The sequence below is a fragment of the Falco peregrinus genome, chromosome 2 (genome assembly GCF_023634155.1).
Source record: "Falco peregrinus isolate bFalPer1 chromosome 2, bFalPer1.pri, whole genome shotgun sequence".
In the NCBI taxonomy this organism is placed as follows: Eukaryota; Metazoa; Chordata; class Aves; order Falconiformes; family Falconidae; genus Falco; species Falco peregrinus.
Genome location: NC_073722.1, coordinates 100,511,900 through 100,531,446, shown reverse-complemented (window position 1 = coordinate 100,531,446; position 19,547 = coordinate 100,511,900). Strand labels below are relative to the sequence as shown.

The following is a 19,547-nucleotide window of genomic DNA, read 5'->3' as shown; positions in this document are numbered from 1 at the left end:
TCTCCCCTTGCTTTGGGTCAGAGCTGGGGCAAGACCTCTGGGGTCCTTCCCTCCTTTACGCTTGCTGCCTCAGTCCCACCTTGCTCCCTTCCTCATTTTACATAGATGCTGAAACACACCGGTGGCTACTGATGTCAATGCAGTCTATTTACTGGACCAAAAATCACCATCACAAACATCAACCCTCTTAACAGCAACATGGAAATGGGAAATGTTTGTGTTTCTTTGGGTGGAAGCGGCTCTTGCCCCAAAGGCTGGAATGTATGAACCTGTCTCCTCCCACATCCTAACCTTGCAGCTCCCAGCACACCAAGATAGATCCCCACAATGGTGGCCCTGCCTGCATGTCCCTTCCCAGAACAGCCAACACAGCCTCCTTTTTTGGCCCCAAACTGGATGATTTAGTGATTTAGCCTGGTTCCCTTTCTCCCCAGAGGACAAAACCTAGTGCTGAAGCTCCAGTGACAGTCCCAGCCTGTGCCTACCCTTTGTTGCACTTCCACGTGATGTCAATCACATCTTTAAAATCAAAACAAACCTCAAACCCACTCAAACCCAGCCTTCCCAAGGCAGAGATATTTCCGTGCAGTGAACACTCCAATGCAAATTCTCTAATGTCCTATTTCAGTTTTCTCACCAGTGCCAGCTCTGGCTGCAGCCATCCGTGCCAGAGCTCCCTGCGAGCCTTTGGCAGGAAATCCAGGGGAAGGAAATAAGGGTTTCTCAAGGCAGGAAAGGAAATCTCTCCCCTCTTTCCCTGGGCTGTCCCACCCCAGGCCTGCGACCTCATGGCACTCCCACTGGCACCTCACCTCCCCTGCCCTCCGCCCCTTCTCATTCATTTCTTCCTGTGTTCCCATATTGGAGAGCCCTGTGCAGCCTCACTTCTTTTCCAGCATGTGGGGCTGTCTGCATGGGGTGAAGCCCAGCCTGGGGACTCCACTGCGTGGCTCTCCTGCCCCAGGGTCTCTGTGGTGTGGCGGTAGCGCCCCACCATGCCCTATGCGGCTCCCCTGCCAGTTGCAGGCAGGTGGCCCCAGTCAGGAAGGTCCCGTGTGCCTCAGGGTGTCAGCTGGGCAGGGGGATGCCTGGCTGCTGCTGCTAACTCTGCTGCTGCCTGCCTGGTGCAACCAGGGCTGGGTTGTTTGGTTGGTTTTTTTTATGATTGTTTGTTTGTTTTAAATCTTTATTAATCCAGAAACCAAGGCACTGCCTCTGGTTTCTTCCCACTCTCTCTTGTGCCACTCTGACACTTGCCACATCCATTTCCATCGCTGCCTCTCCCAGGTCCGGATAAGGCAGCAGCAGCCAGTCTGATTGCACCCAGTGCCACCTGCCCAGTCAGGAGCATGCTGCGTGGCTGTGAGCTGCTGGCTGGCAGGATGACATGCCTTCCCCTTGCCTTGCAGAGATGATGAGGATTTGGGATGCCATGACTGAATGCATTTGATGAATGCTCACAATGAAGCAGGAAGCCTTTGTATTCTGCACTCACAACTCTATGAGTGCAGTAGACCTGGAAGCCCTATAATATCATGTGCCATTGCTCTTTCCTTCCTTTCAAGGCAGCCAAAACATCCCCAAATTACCTTGCAGCTGGCAAATGGGCTGCAGACTGCGTTCTCCATCCAGCTTTAGCAGAGAGAAGGCTTCATCATGTTTTGTGGCTTCTCTGTTTCCCACAGCCAGAAGGCAAAGAGCAGACCAAGGGCTTGAAAGATTTGTCAGGGTTCATCCCTAGTGATAGGACTCCCTGGTCTAGCTGAGGGATGCTGGCTCTGCTCCTCACCAAATACCTTTTAGAAGCTGAAGAGGAAGGAGAGGAAACACCTCAGCATATGGAGGCCTTCCCCAAAGTTTTCCAGTGTCTCTTCTTGCTTTACCGTACATCAGGGCAGGGCACAAGGGACGAAGCACCACCACCATGCTCTAAAACGTCATCCTTCATTTCTACCAGCCACAAAATGTGTATGATTTGCTCCTTCTCTTCTCCTCAGCCTTCATACTATCAGATTACCTGGACTGGGACCTTCTCAACTGTTGACCAACAGATGTTGGATTTTGGACTGGGTGATGTCACCATAGAGAGGTGGGTTTCTCAGCTACCCGAGCCTTTGGCAGATGTTGGTGGGCTCCTCTCTGCTCAAGGCAGCATTCTTGTGAGAGCTGAAAACCTTTCCTCCCCCATGCAGCACCCATGGGGTGTACCCTTGTTTCTGCATTGCCAAGGGAGGAAGGGAAGCCCTTTCAGAAGGTGCGAGGTGTATGAAGCTAGCATGGTTTGATCAGCTGGATTCCAAGCATTCGTATTTATCCAGTGGTGTGGTGACTGTTGTCTAATAGACACATCCTGGAGCTGCTGCTTCTAAGCTGATGGGCACAAAACCTGATGCTCTGTGGTTCTGCTGTACTAGACCTTGTAAAGGCAAATACCAGCGTTCATGCTGGCTCCTATAGCCTCGTCATAGTTCAAACTGTTTTGGCAGCAGCTGTAGAGCGCTGTGAAAGAGAAGGGATGGATGGTTTGCACAAAGGCGCGTGGATGGGCAGATTTTCCATGACTTCTGGCCAATAGTGCCATGCCTGCAGCTGCGCTGCCCCAGGGTGCCAGCGGTGCAGCGAGAGCCGAGAGCCGGGGGTGCATCAATCTCACCATCAGCTGGTGGCCTGCTGCAGCAAGAGCAGAGATGCCCAGTCAGCAGGACGGGTGGTACTTTGCAGCTATTTTGCTTCCTAATGACATCTCTTTCAGCACAGGCTACCCAAGGTGGCCTGGCTGAGTTCCTTCAAAGCCTGGGTGCGTTGGACATGGGCAGAGTGGCCCAGTGCTGTCCATCCACGCTCCCTGCTTGGCTCCCTGCTTGGCAGAGTATGTTCAGATCTTTGCTGCATGGCTGGGCAGCTGCTTGCAGCGCAGGACTCCCTGACCCAGACCCCAGCACAGCCCCCCTGGTGTGCTGGGCATGTGGGAACAGCACAGGGACAGGAGATGGATGGGTGTCATTAGAGCGTGGTTTTCAATTGCAGAAGAGCCTCTCTACAGCTATAGACGTCCTCTCAATTCTGGGAAGCTCCATTAGATGCATTCTTTGGCACGTTCACCTATTTCTGGAGCTTCCTTTGAAAAACACAAGTTGTGCTGTATTTTGGCAATATCATCCCGTTACCAGTAGTCACACAAAACCCACCAGGAACACTTGGCGTGATGTACCCGCCTGCTAGTGGCTGGGCAGAAACAGCCCTTCCCCCTAGGGATGATGTTACAAGTGCTGTTGCCATGAAGTACAGGGACCAAGCAGAGAGGAAAGTGAAAGCTCGGTCTGGTGTTGATGTCCCCTGGCTGAAGGGGACGAGGTGCCACTCTCCCGCGCGGGTCTCCCTGTCAGTGCTGGCTGTACTTGGGGAAATAGCACCATCCCTTTGCAGCCATGTTTTAGGAGTGCCTTTGCAGCGAAGGCACTGTGGAGCCCACGGCTGGGTGTCCGTGAGCAGTCAGCAGGGCTGGGGATCCTGTCCGGGAGCCACAGGCTCGCTGTGGCATCCTCTGCTGTCCTGGCTCATGCTGGGTTAGACCTTACCTGCAGGCACTGCCCCGCAGCCCAGAGGTAGCGCCCGACGTGTGCTCTGAGGTCAGGGTTATCAGTACGAGTTGCACAACGTGTGTGCGGGGGCCAGGGGAGGGCAGAAGCTGGAAGGGTCCCCAGCCAGGTCAGGTCAGGCAGCCCCAGACTGGGGGCTCCAGCTCAGACTTGGCTCTCCCTTCCCGAGGCAGGGTCTGCCCTTGTGCTCCCACGCATGCACATGAAGACCCCCACCCTGAGGTCCAATGCCTGGACAGGTCTCAGCCCCTGCCCCACGTTTCCCCAGAGCTGCCTTGGACAGGCAACAGCCCTTTGAGGTCCCACAGTGGTCTGGGGCTGCAGAGGTCCCGCGAAGGCGATTGCCCCACAGGAGCAAGGGGGAGAGAGCCACCCTGACCCCAGCTTTGCTTTGGCCACGAAAGCGGTTCCCCCCCCCGGTCCATCCCCACCTCTGCAGAGAGCGCAACGGGGTGAGGGGCGGCGGGGATGGGGGTGCTTCCAAAGCCAGCTCAGCACCCAGGCGTCCCAGGTGCCAGAAGTGACCCCCCCATTCCAGGTGTACCACAGGCCTGTGAGGAGTGCAAAACATCTACTTTATTAAAGCTGCCGGCCAAAGAGCACAGCGGGTGGCTCTGGGGCATGCCCAGCACAGCGGGTGGCTGTGGGGCATGCAAAGGTCTGCTGGAGAAACTGCTACTTCTTGCCACGCTGCTTGCTTTTCATCAGGAGCAGCCCCTGCTTCTTGATGCCCTCCCGGGTGAGGACAAGGCCACAGGATTCGTCATCAGAATCCAAGGACTCTGAGGAGAGAGTGGAGAGGAGTGGGCTGTGGAGGCTCTGTGCGCTCGTGTCCCTGGGCAGAGCCGGCACCTTTTGCAGGGCTGGTGGCATCCCAGAGAGCCCTCGTGCGGAGCCCTGAGGCACAGGCACTGCCGACTGGCTCTGCCAGCCCCGCATCCCAGGGGGACCTGCAGAGCCTGGGGTTGCCACCGCTGTGGCCCCTCTTCAACACTGCTGGGGCTTCCCAGAAAGGCCTGGAGCCAGAAAGGGGGTGGTGGGTACAGCTCCCGCTTTGTTAAAAACACAGTAGTGAGCTGCCAAAAGCTCATGGTCTCCCCCAAGAACATCCAACAGGAGGAGGCCACAACCAGGTGATTTTGAAGCCAAGGCTCTCCCTCCTTGTCCCACAGCACCTGGGACAAGCAGCTCGTGGGTTGGGCTCTGCTGGGACAGTGGAAGACAGGCAAGGATGCCCAGGAATCCCCACGGGCAGGGGCTGGGATGGTTGCTGTGGCACGTGTCCTCGCTGTGCTCTCCTACCTTGGCCGCTGCCTGCGTCCTCCAAGGAAACCCTCAGGTTCTGTGGGTGATCCGCAGTGGTGTTCTCTAGTAAATTACGGACCTCGGCAAAAATCTGTGGAAGACACTCTGGGTTACTTGCTGAAGGGGAGGTGGGTGTTCCAAGCCAAGGGCTGCCCCACCTCGAGGTCCCCGCGCGGAGCACACCCTGCAGTGCCCCGTGCCACCGGGGGCTGAGCTGCTCCATGGCTCTCCCCTGGCGCCACCTCCATCCTGCCAGCTGGGAGGACGCTTGGGATGGGCCGTATGGGAAAGCCCCGTGCGGGTGCCCAAAGGCCACAGCAGGGATGGAGCCCCCGCGCACCTTGTTGTCCTTGTTGGGGCTGCGCCAGTCGTGGGGCAGGCTGGCCACCCGCTGCACCAGGTAGCGCAGCTTCTGCTCACAGTGCTGCAGCTTCTCCTCCACCGCCATGGCCTTGACGGGATCCTCCTGGAGTCAGAGAGGGAACAACCACCTTGGTGGGGAAAACGAGCCACGGGGGGGGGACAGTGGCTGCGCCAAGCGTTTCCACGCCGTGCTGCTGCACCACCGGGCAGTGGCTGGGGCCAAGCTCACGCCAGCCCCATGTGGGTACCTGGCCGGGCACGGTGATGCCCTGCAGGCGGACGAAAAGGCTGTCGATGTCCTCTTCACATTTGAGCAGAACATCCTTGCTCCTCATCATCTGGGCCCGCATGTCCTCCAGCCGAGCCTCTTGGCACTGCAGTTTCAGCCGCAGCTCCTCCTCCAGCACCCTGGAGCCAAGCACATTCACATCCATACAAGTGCACAGGGGGGGCAGGAACACCCTAGAGCTGTTGCAAAAGCTGCTCAGGTTGCCAATGCAGAGCAGAGGTGCTGCCTGCAACCCAGCTCCACGCTGCTGGTACCACTTCCCACGCCAGGCCAGAAGCGGGGGTCCTCCTGCCGCCGCAGCGGGAGCTTTGGGTGCTCTGCCAGGCCCAGAGCTGGGGGAGCCCCCTGCTCAGAAAACCTGGCGGCACAGGAGGGGTGGGCGGCTGCAGTGGGACGTGGGAAGGGGTGCCCTGCTGTGTCGGGACACCTGGCACACACGTGTCCCCCCCGCCAAGGGCTGTGGCCCGGTGGACACGACTGCATACCTGCTTGTGTTGGAGGGCTGGTGAAACTTCAGCTTAGCTAGGTTCAGCTCCAGCTCGTGCAGCCTCTCCGCCAGTGCCCGCTTCTTCTCCTCGCCCTCCTTGATGCACTGCTCCAGGTCCGCCGAGGACTTCTGCTGTTCCAGGAGCCTGCCGGGTATGTCCTGCCCGGGGGAGAGCACGAGGACTCAGCCCCCGGTGCTCCTGCAGGGTACAGGACCCGGGCCGTGGCCTCGGGGAGCCGTGTGCACCATGGACGGCTGCAAGCTCATGTCACGGAGAAGTGTGGTGCCATCCCTGCCCGCCCCAGAGGGCCTCTGGGGGTCTCCCGAGGCAGAGGAGGGCAGAGAAGCCCACAATGAAACAAGGCAAGCAGAGGGCTCTCAGCTCCCCGGGCCCTGAGCAGCCGTGGGTTTTGCCAGAGGGGGGGGTCACGTTACCCAGATCCTGGAGCACTGCAGCGCAGCCTTGGCCTGCTGCATCTTCTGCGTGACCCTGGCCTCGTGCTCCATCTGGGACCTGACGGCCTCCAGACTGGTGCCTGGGGTGGGAGGGAAGCGTCAGGGAAGGATGCCTGCGGCTGTGCCCGCGTCCCACCCCCCTGCACCCTGCCAGGCACTCACCCACGAGCTGGTCCTGTGAGGCCGGGGTCGGGGAGTCCACGATGAGCTCGTGCCTCTCCTGCTGCAAGGATGTGCATTGTCACCCCCCATGCTGCTGACAGCCGGGGGGGAGCTGGCCCTGCAGGCCCCCGACCCGTGGGGGGCCCGGCACTGATGCCTGCTGTCTGCCCACAGCCTGGCCTGTGCCAGGACCCCCAGCTCACCGCTCTCAGGTGCCTTTGGTACACATCCTTCCGCCACCCTGTGTCTACAGAGACCTCCCGGGTGGCCCGGGAGCGGTACATGCGCGCTCTCTCCGCAAGGATCCGGCTGCGCGTCCTGTTTGCATCCTCCTGGAGCGTGTCAGAGAAGGGAGAAGTGGCTGTCAAAGCTGGAACGGACCTTTGGCAGCCAGCTGAACTTGTGGGATGGCCAGGGTCAGCAATGACCAGCCCCGCCGCCAAGTAGACAGGCTGGGAAGGATAGTGGGCAAGGAGGGCTGGCGGGTGGAGCGTGCTGCCTTCGCCGTAGCTGGGGCTTCGGGCAGGCTGTCCCCAGCCCCAGGGCAGCCCGGCCCAAGAGCGACACCCGGGAGGAGCTATGGAGCCATCGGGGTGCTGTGGGCAAGCCCAGCTCCGGCTCTTTTGCTCTTGGTTGAAGGCACACTCAGCAGCTCCGGGGCACATGGTGCCGTCGGTGGGCTCTGGAGGGTGGAAAAGGGCCCCGAGGTGCCCCTGGCCATCTCACCTTGGCTCTGTCAGCGGCTTTGCAGGCCTCCAAGGCCATGAGATCCATGTCCTGAAGCTCCCTACCATACAGCTCGGCCATCTTGCACAGGAGGTCCAGGTGCGGAGGCAGGTGGGCCAGCTCCTGGGACACAGGGAGCCACAGCACGTCACCCCAGTGAGCCCCAGGGGTCCCCCGTGCTGTGACAGCAGATGGAGGGGAGCAGGAGGACCTCTTTGATCTGGGAGGGGGGCGTCCCACCAGCGTTGCCCCTGGGGCACCTCCTTGTCTCTGCTGGGGGAGCAGGTGGCACGATGGCACGGTGGGGAGGAGCTCACCTTCCTCAGGACATCCCGCACCACCAGGTACAGGGCAGTCACCTTCTGTCCAGTGTGGACTTTGAGGAGCACCTTCTCAATGTTTTTCTCCAGCTGGCAAATGGCCTGGGGCAGAGGTGGGGGGGTACAGGGGGTGACCCCGCATGCCGAGCCCAGAGGCCAGCCGGGGGGTGCAGGGGCTGGCTTAGAGCCCTCTGCAGATGCTGCCAGCCCAGGAGGGGGTCCCAGGTACCTGCGCCTGTGCCTGCTGCCGCTTGTCAGGCATCGCAGCATCCTGCAGCTGCTGCAGCCGCCTCTGCAGCTCCTCCCGCACTTGTCTCCGCTGCCTCACCTGGTGCAGCAGCATGTTGCAGGTGTTCACCCCGTTCATAGATGTCGGCCTGGAGCTTCTCCTGGGCCACCTGGATGGGCATGCGAGCATTCAGCAGGCTGGAGGCAGAGCTTGCTGGGCGCCCGCGGCACAAGGGGGTCCTGCCTGGAAAACTGCCCCCAGGGTGGAGCTGGGGACACCGGACTTAGGGGCGCTGCCTAACTGAGACCCAGGGCTGGGCGTCAATCGAATCCATCAGTGCCCCAGCTGCGGGGGTGCCGGAGAGCAGCAGCAGCAGCAGCACCACCCCCCCGCACCCGCCTGCCGCTGGCCCTGCAAGAGGCCCCCGGGCAAAGGCAGCTCTGCGGGGCCAGGGTCTCTGTCACCGCAGCGGGGCTTATAACCGCGTTGTAACCTCGGGACGGGCAGTGAAGGGCAGGGCAGGGACAGCATCTCTCTCTCAGGGATGCGGCTGGAGCTGCAGGAACCCGGGCAGCCCTGGGCACACACAGGCTGGGACAGCCGGGAGCACTGCCGGGACAACAGATCTGCTCAGGGAGCTCAAGGAGGATCTGCACGGGTGGGTCCCGCAGTGGAAAGGGACCCGTGGGACCACACACAAACACCCCCGGTTGCACCACACCAGCCCTGGGGGGCTGTCCTTGTGCCGGCACCAGGTCACTCTACCACCCACCCTGTCCTTCTGAGCCTTCCCACAGCCCCAGCCCCCTGCAAGCAGCCCGGGCGCGCTGGGCCCTGTCTGGTTGGCCAAAGTGGCCCCCAAGGACTTTGGCGCTCTGCAGGTCTCAGACACGCTGCGTCTGTTGTGCTGTGGGCACGAGAGGGGCAGAGAGAACAATCACCACCAGCCTGGGGCCAGTCCCAGCCTAGTGCTGCCCTGTGCCGCCCGCTCCCGACAGGGCCAGCGCCAGGCAGGGGTAGAGCAGGAGGGACCCGACGGTACCTGCTGGCTATGGCCCCGGGCACGGACGTCCTCCTGCACAGCCTCACACAGGCGGGGGAGCCGCTCTCTGGTCCCACTGCGCTTTTCCTCACGCGGCTGCGCGCAAAACTTCCCGCCTTGCTCTGGGGGACACAAAGGCGCTGTTGGTACCGTGCAGGACAACGCGGGGACCGAGAGCCACCCGCCCGCCCCAGGCCGTCCCCACAAGAAGCCCAAGGGGCAGCACCCTGCAAGGCGACGGCGGCACACAGCTCCTGGGCGCGCTGGCTGAGGTTTGCCTTGCGGCCCGGCATGGTGCCGCTGCTCCTGCCTCGGCTCTCCAGCCTGGCTGCGCACGTGGCAGCCGTCGTGGCTCTACTGCCCGGTGGAGACGTTGCCGGGCTGTTAGGACGTTGGCAGGCTGTGACACGGGCTGTGACATCACAGAGCTGAGCTCACTCCCTGCACTGGGGGAACTGTCACGGCGGCACCTCCCAGTGCCGCATGGCACACACCTCCTGCTCGGCCAGCGCCTCCTGCTCAGCCATCGCCACCCACGGCCCCCTCCTCTCCGCTTCTGTGGGCAACAGGTGAATGAATAACCAGTTACTGAGGCAGCCCAAGGCAGGGCGGGCAGCGCGGTCCCAGCACCGTGGCTGCAGCAGTTGCAGCCCACCCAGCTGGGGGACCCCTCCAAGCCCCACCAGATGCGGGCCAGGACACTTGCAGGGAATACATGTGGGCACCGTGGACCCGAACAGCCCCCCCGCGCTCTCTGGCAGCTGCCGGCTGGTTTCGCATGGCACCAGGAGCCCGTTCCTGCCTCACCACGCGCCTCTGCAACATCAGTGCCTCAGGCAGGGAATGGCTACGCAGGGAGGTCTGTTCCTGTAGACCAGCTGCTGAGACTGGGCTTTGGTCTTGTCCTTCCCGCATGTTCTGGCTCAGCTACGGACACAGCAAGGAATGCAAGCATGTACATTTATTTGTTAAGAAATAAAACCAAGCTCCCTCTACCAGAGAGGAGGATAACCCTCAATCTTTGATTTGCAGAAAAAGACTCCTTATAGAGGGAAACTCCCTTCCTAGCACCAAGCTTGTAGATCAGCTCTGATAACGTTTCTGTAACTCGAGATCTTTAATGTGCAGCCGTCCTATGGTGCTCTAGCTGCTGAAAATAGGAAACAAAGAAATTAGAGGATTCTGAAATCAAGTGTTACCGACACAGGATCATCCCAGGCTCTTACTCAGCACCTCATGTGCAGACTGATGGATTGCATGTTAACGCCAATGGCCCGTGACAGGCTACACACAGACATTATCATCTTCTGTGCTTCATAAAAATGCGCATGAAGAGATGGCCCTTTGAAAGACAAGCAGTGAAGGCTTTGTGCCCACAAGGAAGCTGGCCAGTCTGTCCATGCATGTAGAGGTCTCCACACTGAGGCGGGGCCCACGTGGCAAATAGAGTCATTATGCCACTACACTGTCCTAGGCAGCATTTAAACATCACGGCAGGTTACTGGGGGGGCAAGAGAGAGCTTTTTAGAAGAATGGCTAAAATGCCTCAAGGATGTCCATTTCAGTGGCCCTCAGCAAAACTCAGACTCTCGAGTAGACGGTCCTTCCAAAATATTGCTCAAGAAACGTAAGCCAGGCTTGTACAAGCTCGTGTCAACAGGCGCCTGCAGAAACCAGCTTCCAGGAGGAAGCCTTTGACTAAGGGTCTAGTCCCACAGGCCCCCTGCACCTCACACGTCAAACCTCTCTGCTTTCAGTTGTCTTCAGCCCTCCCTGCCTAAATTCTGGAGACTTCCCATGCTGTTCACACTACAAAGGAAAAGGTCACGTCAGCAGCGCAAGCCAGAGCTCCCTTCAGTTCTCATGTAGCAGGCAGTCGGGCGCGCTAAAAGTGAACAGCCAATGATGAACACAGCACTCGTCTGGGAGAGACATCGAGGCGCTGGCTAGCCTGCAGCTCCTGACCTGCTGCCTGCTGTTAGCATGGGAAGGGGTACGTCACGCTGAAGGCTCCGTAAATCCCTGCTGGCTGAGCTTTCGGTCACCCAAGCACAGGGGCTTTGCCTGGTGGTTTGCATTTTCTGTCTCTCCTCCTCCACTTGCTGTCCTCTCTTCCCCTCTTCTTTGAAACACACCAGTTCCACTAAAAAGCATCTGTTTAACACAGCTGAGACAAAATCTCATGGAATTATCATCAACTAGATCCTGTGCCTCAGGAGCTGCCTGGAAATGCTGGGCAGGTATTAGAAAGCAGCATAAACAGCGAGAGGAGAAAGGACAGCTGCCAGGATTGCTCTGTGTCGCACTAAAACGGGGCACAACCAAACCGCTCCTGCTGTGGAATGGCGGCCCAACAAAAGCCTGTCCAGCTTGATGGGCAGAGGCCACCCATGCCTGTCGGAGATTCTCACTGATGCCGTGGAATGAACAGCTCACAAGCGCAGGCCACCCCTTCGGCCTACTAAAAGCATTGCCGTGGCCAGAGGCACCTCCTATACCATTCACAAAAATACTGTCTTTCTGTATCTATAATATATAAATAGGTGATAATTCGTTTTCCTTAGGGTAGCTAAATATGTGTCACAAATAAGTTATTTGGAGGAGAACATTTTTTCTAAGTCAGCAAGTAGTCCTCTATCCAGCATAGGAAATCTTTAAGAATGGTCCTTTACTCGAGTTATCAAGCAGCTAACTGCAGAAGCCCAAGTCAGTGATCGTGCTGCCAGCAGATCAATTTTTAGGCACGATCCATGCTTTGCAACTGCTCAGAAGTGAAAATGCAGCTCTCTTCTGAAGGTTCCTCTCCTCACAAACTCACCCCTCAGCGATCTATGCAACCGGCTGCTCAGCACTGACAGCTCCAGATAGCAACGATGGGCACCGTATCAGCCCAACGCTCTTCAACAGCAACCCTTAGAGTAAACCAAAGCGAGAGTCACTTTTGTACCACATCTTAACTCAGGCCTCATTAGTACAACTGACACAAAATGTTCCTGCAGACAAACACATTTGTAAACCAACCAAGTGTAGAAGGATAAAAAAACCTACACTGCATGGAAAAATCCCAGAGGACTAGTGTCAAGAAATATCTAGCAGCAGGAGATTGGAAAAAACATGAAGGCTGAACAGAAGAGCATGGCTACCACCAGTCATTTCATAGAATGTTGTTGCAAGTAGAACTGCTGTGGGAAGGCTTTCATTCAAGCTTTTCGTCTCCTTCCTCCACGTCTTTCAGACTCAGCATTTCCAGGGTTCCTTTCCCTTTTGTCTCACTCCGTATCAGCTCATCAATCTCTCTGAAGCAGCCTGGGTCAATAAGGCACACCTGAAATTTTTCACAGGTCATCAGTCAAGCCATAGTAATTGATTGTCATTAGACCCTTTTCAAGGTCTCACATTAATTTTCATTAAAAATAAAAATGCTTTAGTGACTAAGAAGGAATTTGCAGAATTGATAAGCAATTTCTATCAAGTAATCTTTCCACAGAGGCTCTGCAGTTCCATTTACCCATGCTGGGCATGTCTTTTGACAGCTGGGATTGCTAGATTCTAATCTGGTCTCTGAAAGACACTTGCTAATACCAAATTCTGCTTTGCCATAGACTATTTTTTCAAAACCTAATTAACCGCTGTCAAATACAGGCCTGACCCACCAAATGAAGAGTAACATTCCATACATGCAGAGAAATTTATCCGTGCTGTAGGATAATCACTGCTAAGAGGAATGACACTGCTCCTCCGCAGCTTGAAGCAGCAACCTCTGTACAATAAAGGCTACTCGCACGCTGACCTCACTAGGATTAGGTGACGTTAAAACCACAAAGCACACCTCTGATTTAGAACCCCTGGTAAACCTGCAGTTTATCTCAACATCTTCCACATATTCATTCATCGTCTAGTCAAAGGTACAGGTGGTAGTCAAATCAAGTATGACACCCAAGGACTGCTTTATTACTCCCAGTTTCCAGCTGTTTGTGCAAATCTTCACTCTCAATAACTTTAATCAGGGGCTTGAGCTTTTCTCTCAGTTTCTTCCCCTCCTTTGCTGAAAGGATAAATCGCAGCCTCATGTGAGCACGTTCGATCTGCATGGTTTCCTTTAACTGTCTGATCACTTCCAGTGCCTGTCACGACATGAAGAGGAAAGAGCATTGACACACCTGCTTACAAACCCTCGCACAGACCAAAATCTCAAATCCTTTGCATTAGCTCCAGACACAGTTCTCAGCACTGATCACTGTCACCCTGCTGCAGGGAGTATGGTTTACACTCTCTTGGTAGAGCAGCAAGAAAAGGCAGAGGTCTGGCTGTTTGTGACCACTTCAAATACTTAACAAGCCTGCCCAAAATCACGTTCAATAGCAGCCATACTGCAAAACAACAGAAACCCACGTGGCTCAGATGCAAAGCCTGATTCACCACCTTAATTAAAATAAATGATAAAACTTCCTTCTGTTCCAGGCATACCACTGTTGCTTCTTGCTGCTTTAATTGGTTTCTTTCTTTCTTTCTCCCTTCCCCACATTGTTAGAAAACAAACTGCGTGAGTTTCAGAAGCTGCTTGTACCCAGCATGCAGCTGCCAGCCAGCTGAGTAACCGCTCTGCAGGCTTCAGACCACAGTGCTCTGCTCACCCCTCCGTGGCTGCGCAGGGAGAAATCAGGCTTGAAAAGCCACCTCTGAGCAGCAGCTCATGTCGCGAGAAAACCAACCTGCTGCTTTGTGCTCCTGTGCGGCTTGACGGAGTAGCGAATATCATTCATGGCTCTTTCTATACTGATCACTGTCTATGGCCTCTTTGTTTAAGGATTCACACACTTGCCAGCCACAATAGTTGTGATGCCTCTAAACATCTGCTCCAGCTGTGTCTGTCGTTTTTTGTCCAATCCTTGCAGCTCCCTTTTTGATAAAATCTGTACAGTAAAAATCAAGACATTAGTTAATAAACATCACAGATTTGACCTAAGAATGAAAATGTTAGTAACTCTGTTAAATTTAACAGTTGCTTGAATGGTTTGGTTAGACAGGAAGCGGAGCAAAAGAACAACCGTATTAGTAATGTACACCATTATGGCAGGCACCATTGGAAAGTCTGCAGACAAAAACCCACCGCAGACACACCCAACTACAAAAAGAGAAGTGAAGTTTTACTGAAATTCTCATCACCACAAGTCCACTGTTCATATTGTACTGAGGACTAAGAAAGTGGATCTGTTCCTTATTTTTTTATATATATTTATTTATATTTATATATATATTTATATTTATATATATATTTATTTATATTTATATTTATTTATATTTATATTTATTTATATATTTATATATATTTATGTATGTGTATATATATACATATACACACACACACACATATATAATATATAGCACTTCATTGAAGTGTCCAAAGTAAGCAACTGTCCCCTTCCTTTCCCTGCATCCAAAGTTCTGCTACCTGCTTTCTGGAGTGAGAAACAAAACCACTGACTTTTGCACTCATCTGGAGCCAAAATGCTCCATGGCACCACCCATGCACAGCTCCACCAGAGAAGGTGCCAGGAAGCACTTCTCTTGGTTCTCACGTTGCCCTGGTAGCCATGTGAAGGACACCACAAGAGTTCTGCAACCTGCTTTCTGGGGTGAGAAAACTAACCCAACACTTTTGCAGTTGTGCAGAGCCTAAACTCACCTTGGGAAAGTGCAGCACTGCTCCCCTGGAGCAGGTGCCAGGAAGGAATTCTCTTGGTGTTTCTCACCTTGCCCTGGTAGCCATGTGATACCATAAAAGTTCTGCTTTCTGTGGTGAGAACAATGACCCCTCACATTTGTACTCTTAGAGAGCCCAAAAACGCCTTGGGAAAGCACAGCACTGCTCCCCTGGAGAAGGTATTTAGCGGCTTGCTTTTGCTATAGAAAGGAGGTGATATAGGTGCTGCTGGTAAAGGAGAAATCCAACAACTTAAAACAGGCAGGGGAAGGCAGGGCAGTTAGGACTGCCTTTATGGAGTTCGGCATTGTTCATGTAGGCACATACACCTTCTGGCACATCAGTGAGTAGGCTTATGACACTGGCTGCCATCAGCACAAACTCGTGCTCTCTGTTATCCATGGTTTGCTTTTATAGCGCATAGAAACTAGGTTACAAAATTGAGCCTTGGAGTCCAGAATGAGGCAGCACTGTATCTGCTGGAATCCAAGTAGTGTCTTCTCTCCTGAGAGCCACACCTCACTTGTCCCCCTTCAAACCTTGCAGCCGGTCACTTGGTTCACATGTTATCAGAGAATACCAAACAGGTGCAAGAACATGCCGGTACCTACTCCCTGTGAGAGCTTGTTCAACACTGCTGTCTTTCTCAGCTGCTAGTCAGCCAAGACGACTGCATCTGTGTGTGACAGCTGGGATTCCAGTGGGACCTCAGCACGCTGCACCAGCTCCAGCAGTGCCATCTTACTGGCAGCTGGCTGTAGCCCATCCAGCTGTGTCAACAGCAAAGTGCCACTACACAAATAGTCAAACCCTAAGAAGCAGTCAGCCAAGAGCAGAGCTGACAGCAAGCGCCAGCCCTGCCAGGCAGCCATGGATGGGAAGAAGCCCAGATAGAACGGCCTGTGAATGCCCTGAAAAGCAAGCGAGGCTCCTGGTAGTGCCGCAGGCTGGGCGGGTCTCTCCTAGTGAACCTGTGTCCCCCCCAAAGCCTGCCGGGGGGAGAGGCTGCGAGTGGGGGTTAAAACCACCACAGCCCCCACACGGCCGGGCCACAGGCTGTACCCTGCAGCACAGCTGGCGGGGCCACCCCGCCACAGGGAAGGGCTGCAGGTTTCCCTGAAGAAGTGACCCCCACAATGTGAGACACATCCCAGCTGGGGCTGCTTCTCCTGCAGGCAGCTACCCTTGGGCAGGCGGCTGTGCCAGGGCTGCCTCCCCCAGCCTGGAGAGCTTTCCCCAGCTCTCAGCAGCACGGGGGTATGGGGGCCAGGAGAGGAGAGGAGGGTCTCCCTGAAACCCCCATCTCAGCTGCTTGCCTCGCCCTGGCCTTCAGGACAGCAGGCTCTGGCTCCTTTGGGGATCTACTATCCCAGGGCGCTCCCCCTTCCCCTTCTGGGGATGCATCCCATCCCCGCAGCAATGAGCAAAGCAGCAGAGAAGCAACCAGTAGTGGCCCCTCTCCCCCAGTTATGACACCCACATTCCTCCCTCTCTACCAGTTCTTGAGCCATATGCCAGCTTCTCCCCCAGTTCCCAGGGCCATACCCCTTGACGTGCGGAATTGTACTCTACAACCCAAGGAGAGTAATAAAGCAGGTGTGTTTACTGTGGCACTGGGTGCAAGGGGGATCACTCCTCCCAACTTGCACACTTAATTGTACTCATAATATATATATATATACAGTGAAGTTGGTTAGTTCTGCCCAAAGTCTACACCTACTAATTATGGGTTAGTTGTTTTCTCGCTTCAATTTAAAGGTACAGTTCATTCTAAATTCACTACGCACACTCCCCAAGAGGGGGATCCACCCTCTTTGGGGGGGGGCATTTGAATAGAAGGTCACAATCTCCCACTACCACAATTATTTTACCTGAGTATCCTTGAGTCTTATCACTTCAGTAGTTTGTTTTCTTTTAGCAGTTAGCAGGTCCTTATCAGAAGGCTCCTTATTTACATTCTTGTGGGGCTCACCTACATCTTACTAACTGTCCCTTGAAGTGCTGAGCAGGCCAAGCCCCAGAGCGTCTCTCCAGGCAGTGAGGCTCCAGCTTGTGTGTTGATGTTTCTGTTATCTATGCAGCTCCTGCCTGCAGCAGTTTTAAGTTTTTCATTATATTTTCTTGCATCAGGGGCACCCAAGGATTTCTATTGGGGGGAGGGCAGGAGTGCCCACTGACACAGCTACTAGGCAGCCAGCAGGTGGGGGTTCTGGGATGACCCAACAGTCCTTAGGACAGCTCTTTAGGGCTCCCAGGGCTGGAGCATGGGAGCTCCGTGGTTACCTTCCCAATAGTGGGGCTGCAGGAGCAGATGGAACAGTTTGGTCTAGCACCTTCCCAGTAACCAGGCTGTCCACTTGTGGATTAACCCATAATTTCCATTAAATGGGCCTGCAGAGTGTTTCTGACTGGCCTGTCAGAAACCCCATGCGTCAGCCCAAGAACGTCCCCATTCCAGATCTCGCTACACTCTGTTCAGGGTCAGTTTGTCCTTTTCATGCTCCATACCCCAGTTTTCATGGTCAGCAGGTCCCATGGCCATCTCCCAGCATGCCCCAGTATGAAGTACAGCCCAGAACTGGCAAAATTCCTGGGTCTGCTGCTGTTAGGACCCAGGCAATTGTGCTACTGCTCTGTATTTATTCTTGTGCTGTTCTTCAGCAATAAATGGTTGACCACTTGTCCTGGTTTCAGCTGGAATAGTTATTAGTAGTTAGTACAGTGCTGTGTTTTGGCTATGATGTGAGAACAATGTTGATAGGACACTGATGTTTTTAGTTGTTGCTGGGTGATGTTTATACTAAAGGAAGGGCTTTTCAGTTCCGTGGGCCCTGCCAGCAAGGGGGCTGGAGGAGGACAGGAAATTGGGAGGGGACACACCCAGGACAGGTGACCCAAGCTAGCCAAAGAGGTAGTATTCCATGCCATATGCCGACATGCTAAGTATATAAACTGGGGGAAGAAGGAAGGAAGGGGGGGACATTTGGCATTATGGCGTTTGTCTTCCCAAGTAACCATTATACATGATGGAGCCCGGCTGTCCTGGCGATGGTTGAACACCTGCCTGCCAATGGGAAGTGGTGGATGAATTCCTTGCATGCGTGGCTTTTGCTTTACCTATAAAATAATAAAATTGTTCTTATCTCAACCCTGGAGTTTTACATTTCTTTCTGATGCTTCTTCCCATCCCTCTGGGTGGGGGGGAGTGAGCAAGTAGCTGCATGGTGCCTGGCTGCTGGCCAGGGTTAAACCATGACATCACTGAAGCCCAGCAGCTGGCCTGGCTGGTAGGAAGCCAGTTCCCTGGTACTCTGTGGCAGATGGGCCAGTTTTCCAGGCACAGATGGTGGCTGCTGGTGTTGGGTCTGGCTCTCAGTGGGTGCTGGGATGTGCAGGACGGCTGTCTGGGTGCGAGGGGCAGCTGCTGCTGTTGGGCCAGTTTCTCAAACTGAGGTGCCTGTGGAGAGAGAAGGTTGCCAAGGCCACATCACAGTTGTGGTGCTGGGTGGGGGTGAGGGTGCAGGGCAGTACCTGGTGCACTGTGGGGTGCAGACACCTGGCTGCACGTGGGAATTGTGGGCACAGAGAGCTCTGTCCAAAAACTAGGCACCCCGCACCCCTCGGCTGGGCTCTGCTTGGCTGCCCATGGCTCGTCTCCTCTTGGCCCTGACCATCCTGACCTGCCTGCTCTGCATGTGCTGGAAAGGAGACCCGACTCTGGCAGACCAAAGGGACCAAAACTGGGCACGGCACTGCAGGGCCAGGAGAGCCTCCTGTCCTCCTCTCTCAGCATGCCTGGCAGGGACCAGCACTGGGCTCTCCTGCCCATCCCTGCCCAGGGAAGGGGACAGTCTTGGTGCTCTGTTTGGTGCCGCATACATATCCAGAGCCCTGACAGGCAAAACTCCTGCCCGTGCTGACAACACGCACGCTGGCAGTGCCAGAGAGCAGATGGGACAGATCGACCTCTTTCTCCAAAGAAAGCTCAGTAGGTTCCTCACCACGGTCTGAGTTGCTGGGACACCTTGGCCAAGGTGAACAACTGGGATCTATGGCATCACCTAGCAGGGTGATTTCTTAGCTCACTGGTAGGGAGAGAGAGATGTCACTCTTGCAGTTCTCCCTTTTTGTGGCAATCTGATCCCTCGGCATTTTCACTTTCTGACCTTGCTCTTCCCATATCTGTTGCTGGGTCTGCTCTTTTGAGGCAGGGTCACTTTTAGCTTAGCAAGTTAGCAATGTAACACTTAGCTAACCCATGAATTGAGAGGCCAAGTCAAACATCTTACAGCAGAAATCTCAGTGGAGTCTGGCCAGTAACTAACTCTGCACTACAGAATACCCTACCTCGAAAAGCTTCATGGCTTAGAGGAGCCAGCTAATACAGAAGTTTGGGAAAAAATGCTCCCAACAACTCACCATTTTCTCTTCCTCCACACAAGCATCACATAACATAACACCATCCCAAGCACATGGAGCCCAAGATTGCCACAGCACCTTCTATGCAGTACTTCTGGAAACATTTAGGATCCACAGCATTTGTGCTTCTCTGTGCTGGAGGAAAAAATCTGCACATTAGTGAGTCCTGGAATCTCACAGGTCTGACATGGCCAGAAAATGTTTTTTCTCACTTTGTTAGCAGCTCTGAACTGGTAAACATCCTGGGGCTGTGTTTCCTTGGTTTTTGGTAGAAAACCAAAACCATTGCAGATCAACACATTCTTTACCTCTCTTTCTCTGATCAGCTTTGCTTGCCCTCTGGAATGGCCATAATCCAATTTTCCCAGTGTCATGGCTTTGCTCCCCCTTCTCAGCCACTTTGAGCAACACAGACAAATGCCACCCCTGTGTCAGGGAGTGCCACC

General features: G+C 54.9%; 1 protein-coding gene across 26 annotated transcripts in view; it reads right to left on the bottom strand.

Annotated features, from left to right (window-relative positions):
• Nucleotides 1-4,153: 4,153 nt before the first annotated feature.
• Nucleotides 4,154-19,547, bottom strand: part of LOC101912972 (coiled-coil domain-containing protein 183-like) — a 32,929-nt gene continuing 17,535 nt past the window's right edge. For 15 of the 26 annotated variants that reach the window (XM_055794222.1, XM_055794225.1, XM_055794231.1 and 12 more), the window contains 13 exons: nt 19,102-19,236; nt 13,691-13,891; nt 12,808-13,102; nt 8,979-12,303; nt 7,937-8,105; nt 7,705-7,809; nt 7,388-7,510; nt 6,865-6,993; nt 6,662-6,722; nt 6,479-6,579; nt 6,042-6,202; nt 5,516-5,675; nt 4,261-5,370 (listed from right to left, as the gene is read on the bottom strand). In XM_055794222.1, the coding sequence (XP_055650197.1) occupies nt 4,687-5,370; nt 5,516-5,675; nt 6,042-6,202; nt 6,479-6,579; nt 6,662-6,722; nt 6,865-6,993; nt 7,388-7,510; nt 7,705-7,809; nt 7,937-8,105; nt 8,979-9,271 (1,986 nt within the window). In that variant the 5' untranslated portion in view covers nt 9,272-12,303; nt 12,808-13,102; nt 13,691-13,891; nt 19,102-19,236 and the 3' untranslated portion in view covers nt 4,261-4,686. Of the gene's footprint in view, nt 5,371-5,515; nt 5,676-6,041; nt 6,203-6,478; nt 6,580-6,661; nt 6,723-6,864; nt 6,994-7,387; nt 7,511-7,704; nt 7,810-7,936; nt 8,106-8,978; nt 12,304-12,807; nt 13,103-13,690; nt 13,892-16,553; nt 17,839-19,101; nt 19,251-19,547 lie in introns of those variants that run through there. The other 11 variants (XM_055794247.1, XM_055794245.1, XM_055794242.1 and 8 more) reach the window with 11 other exon arrangements.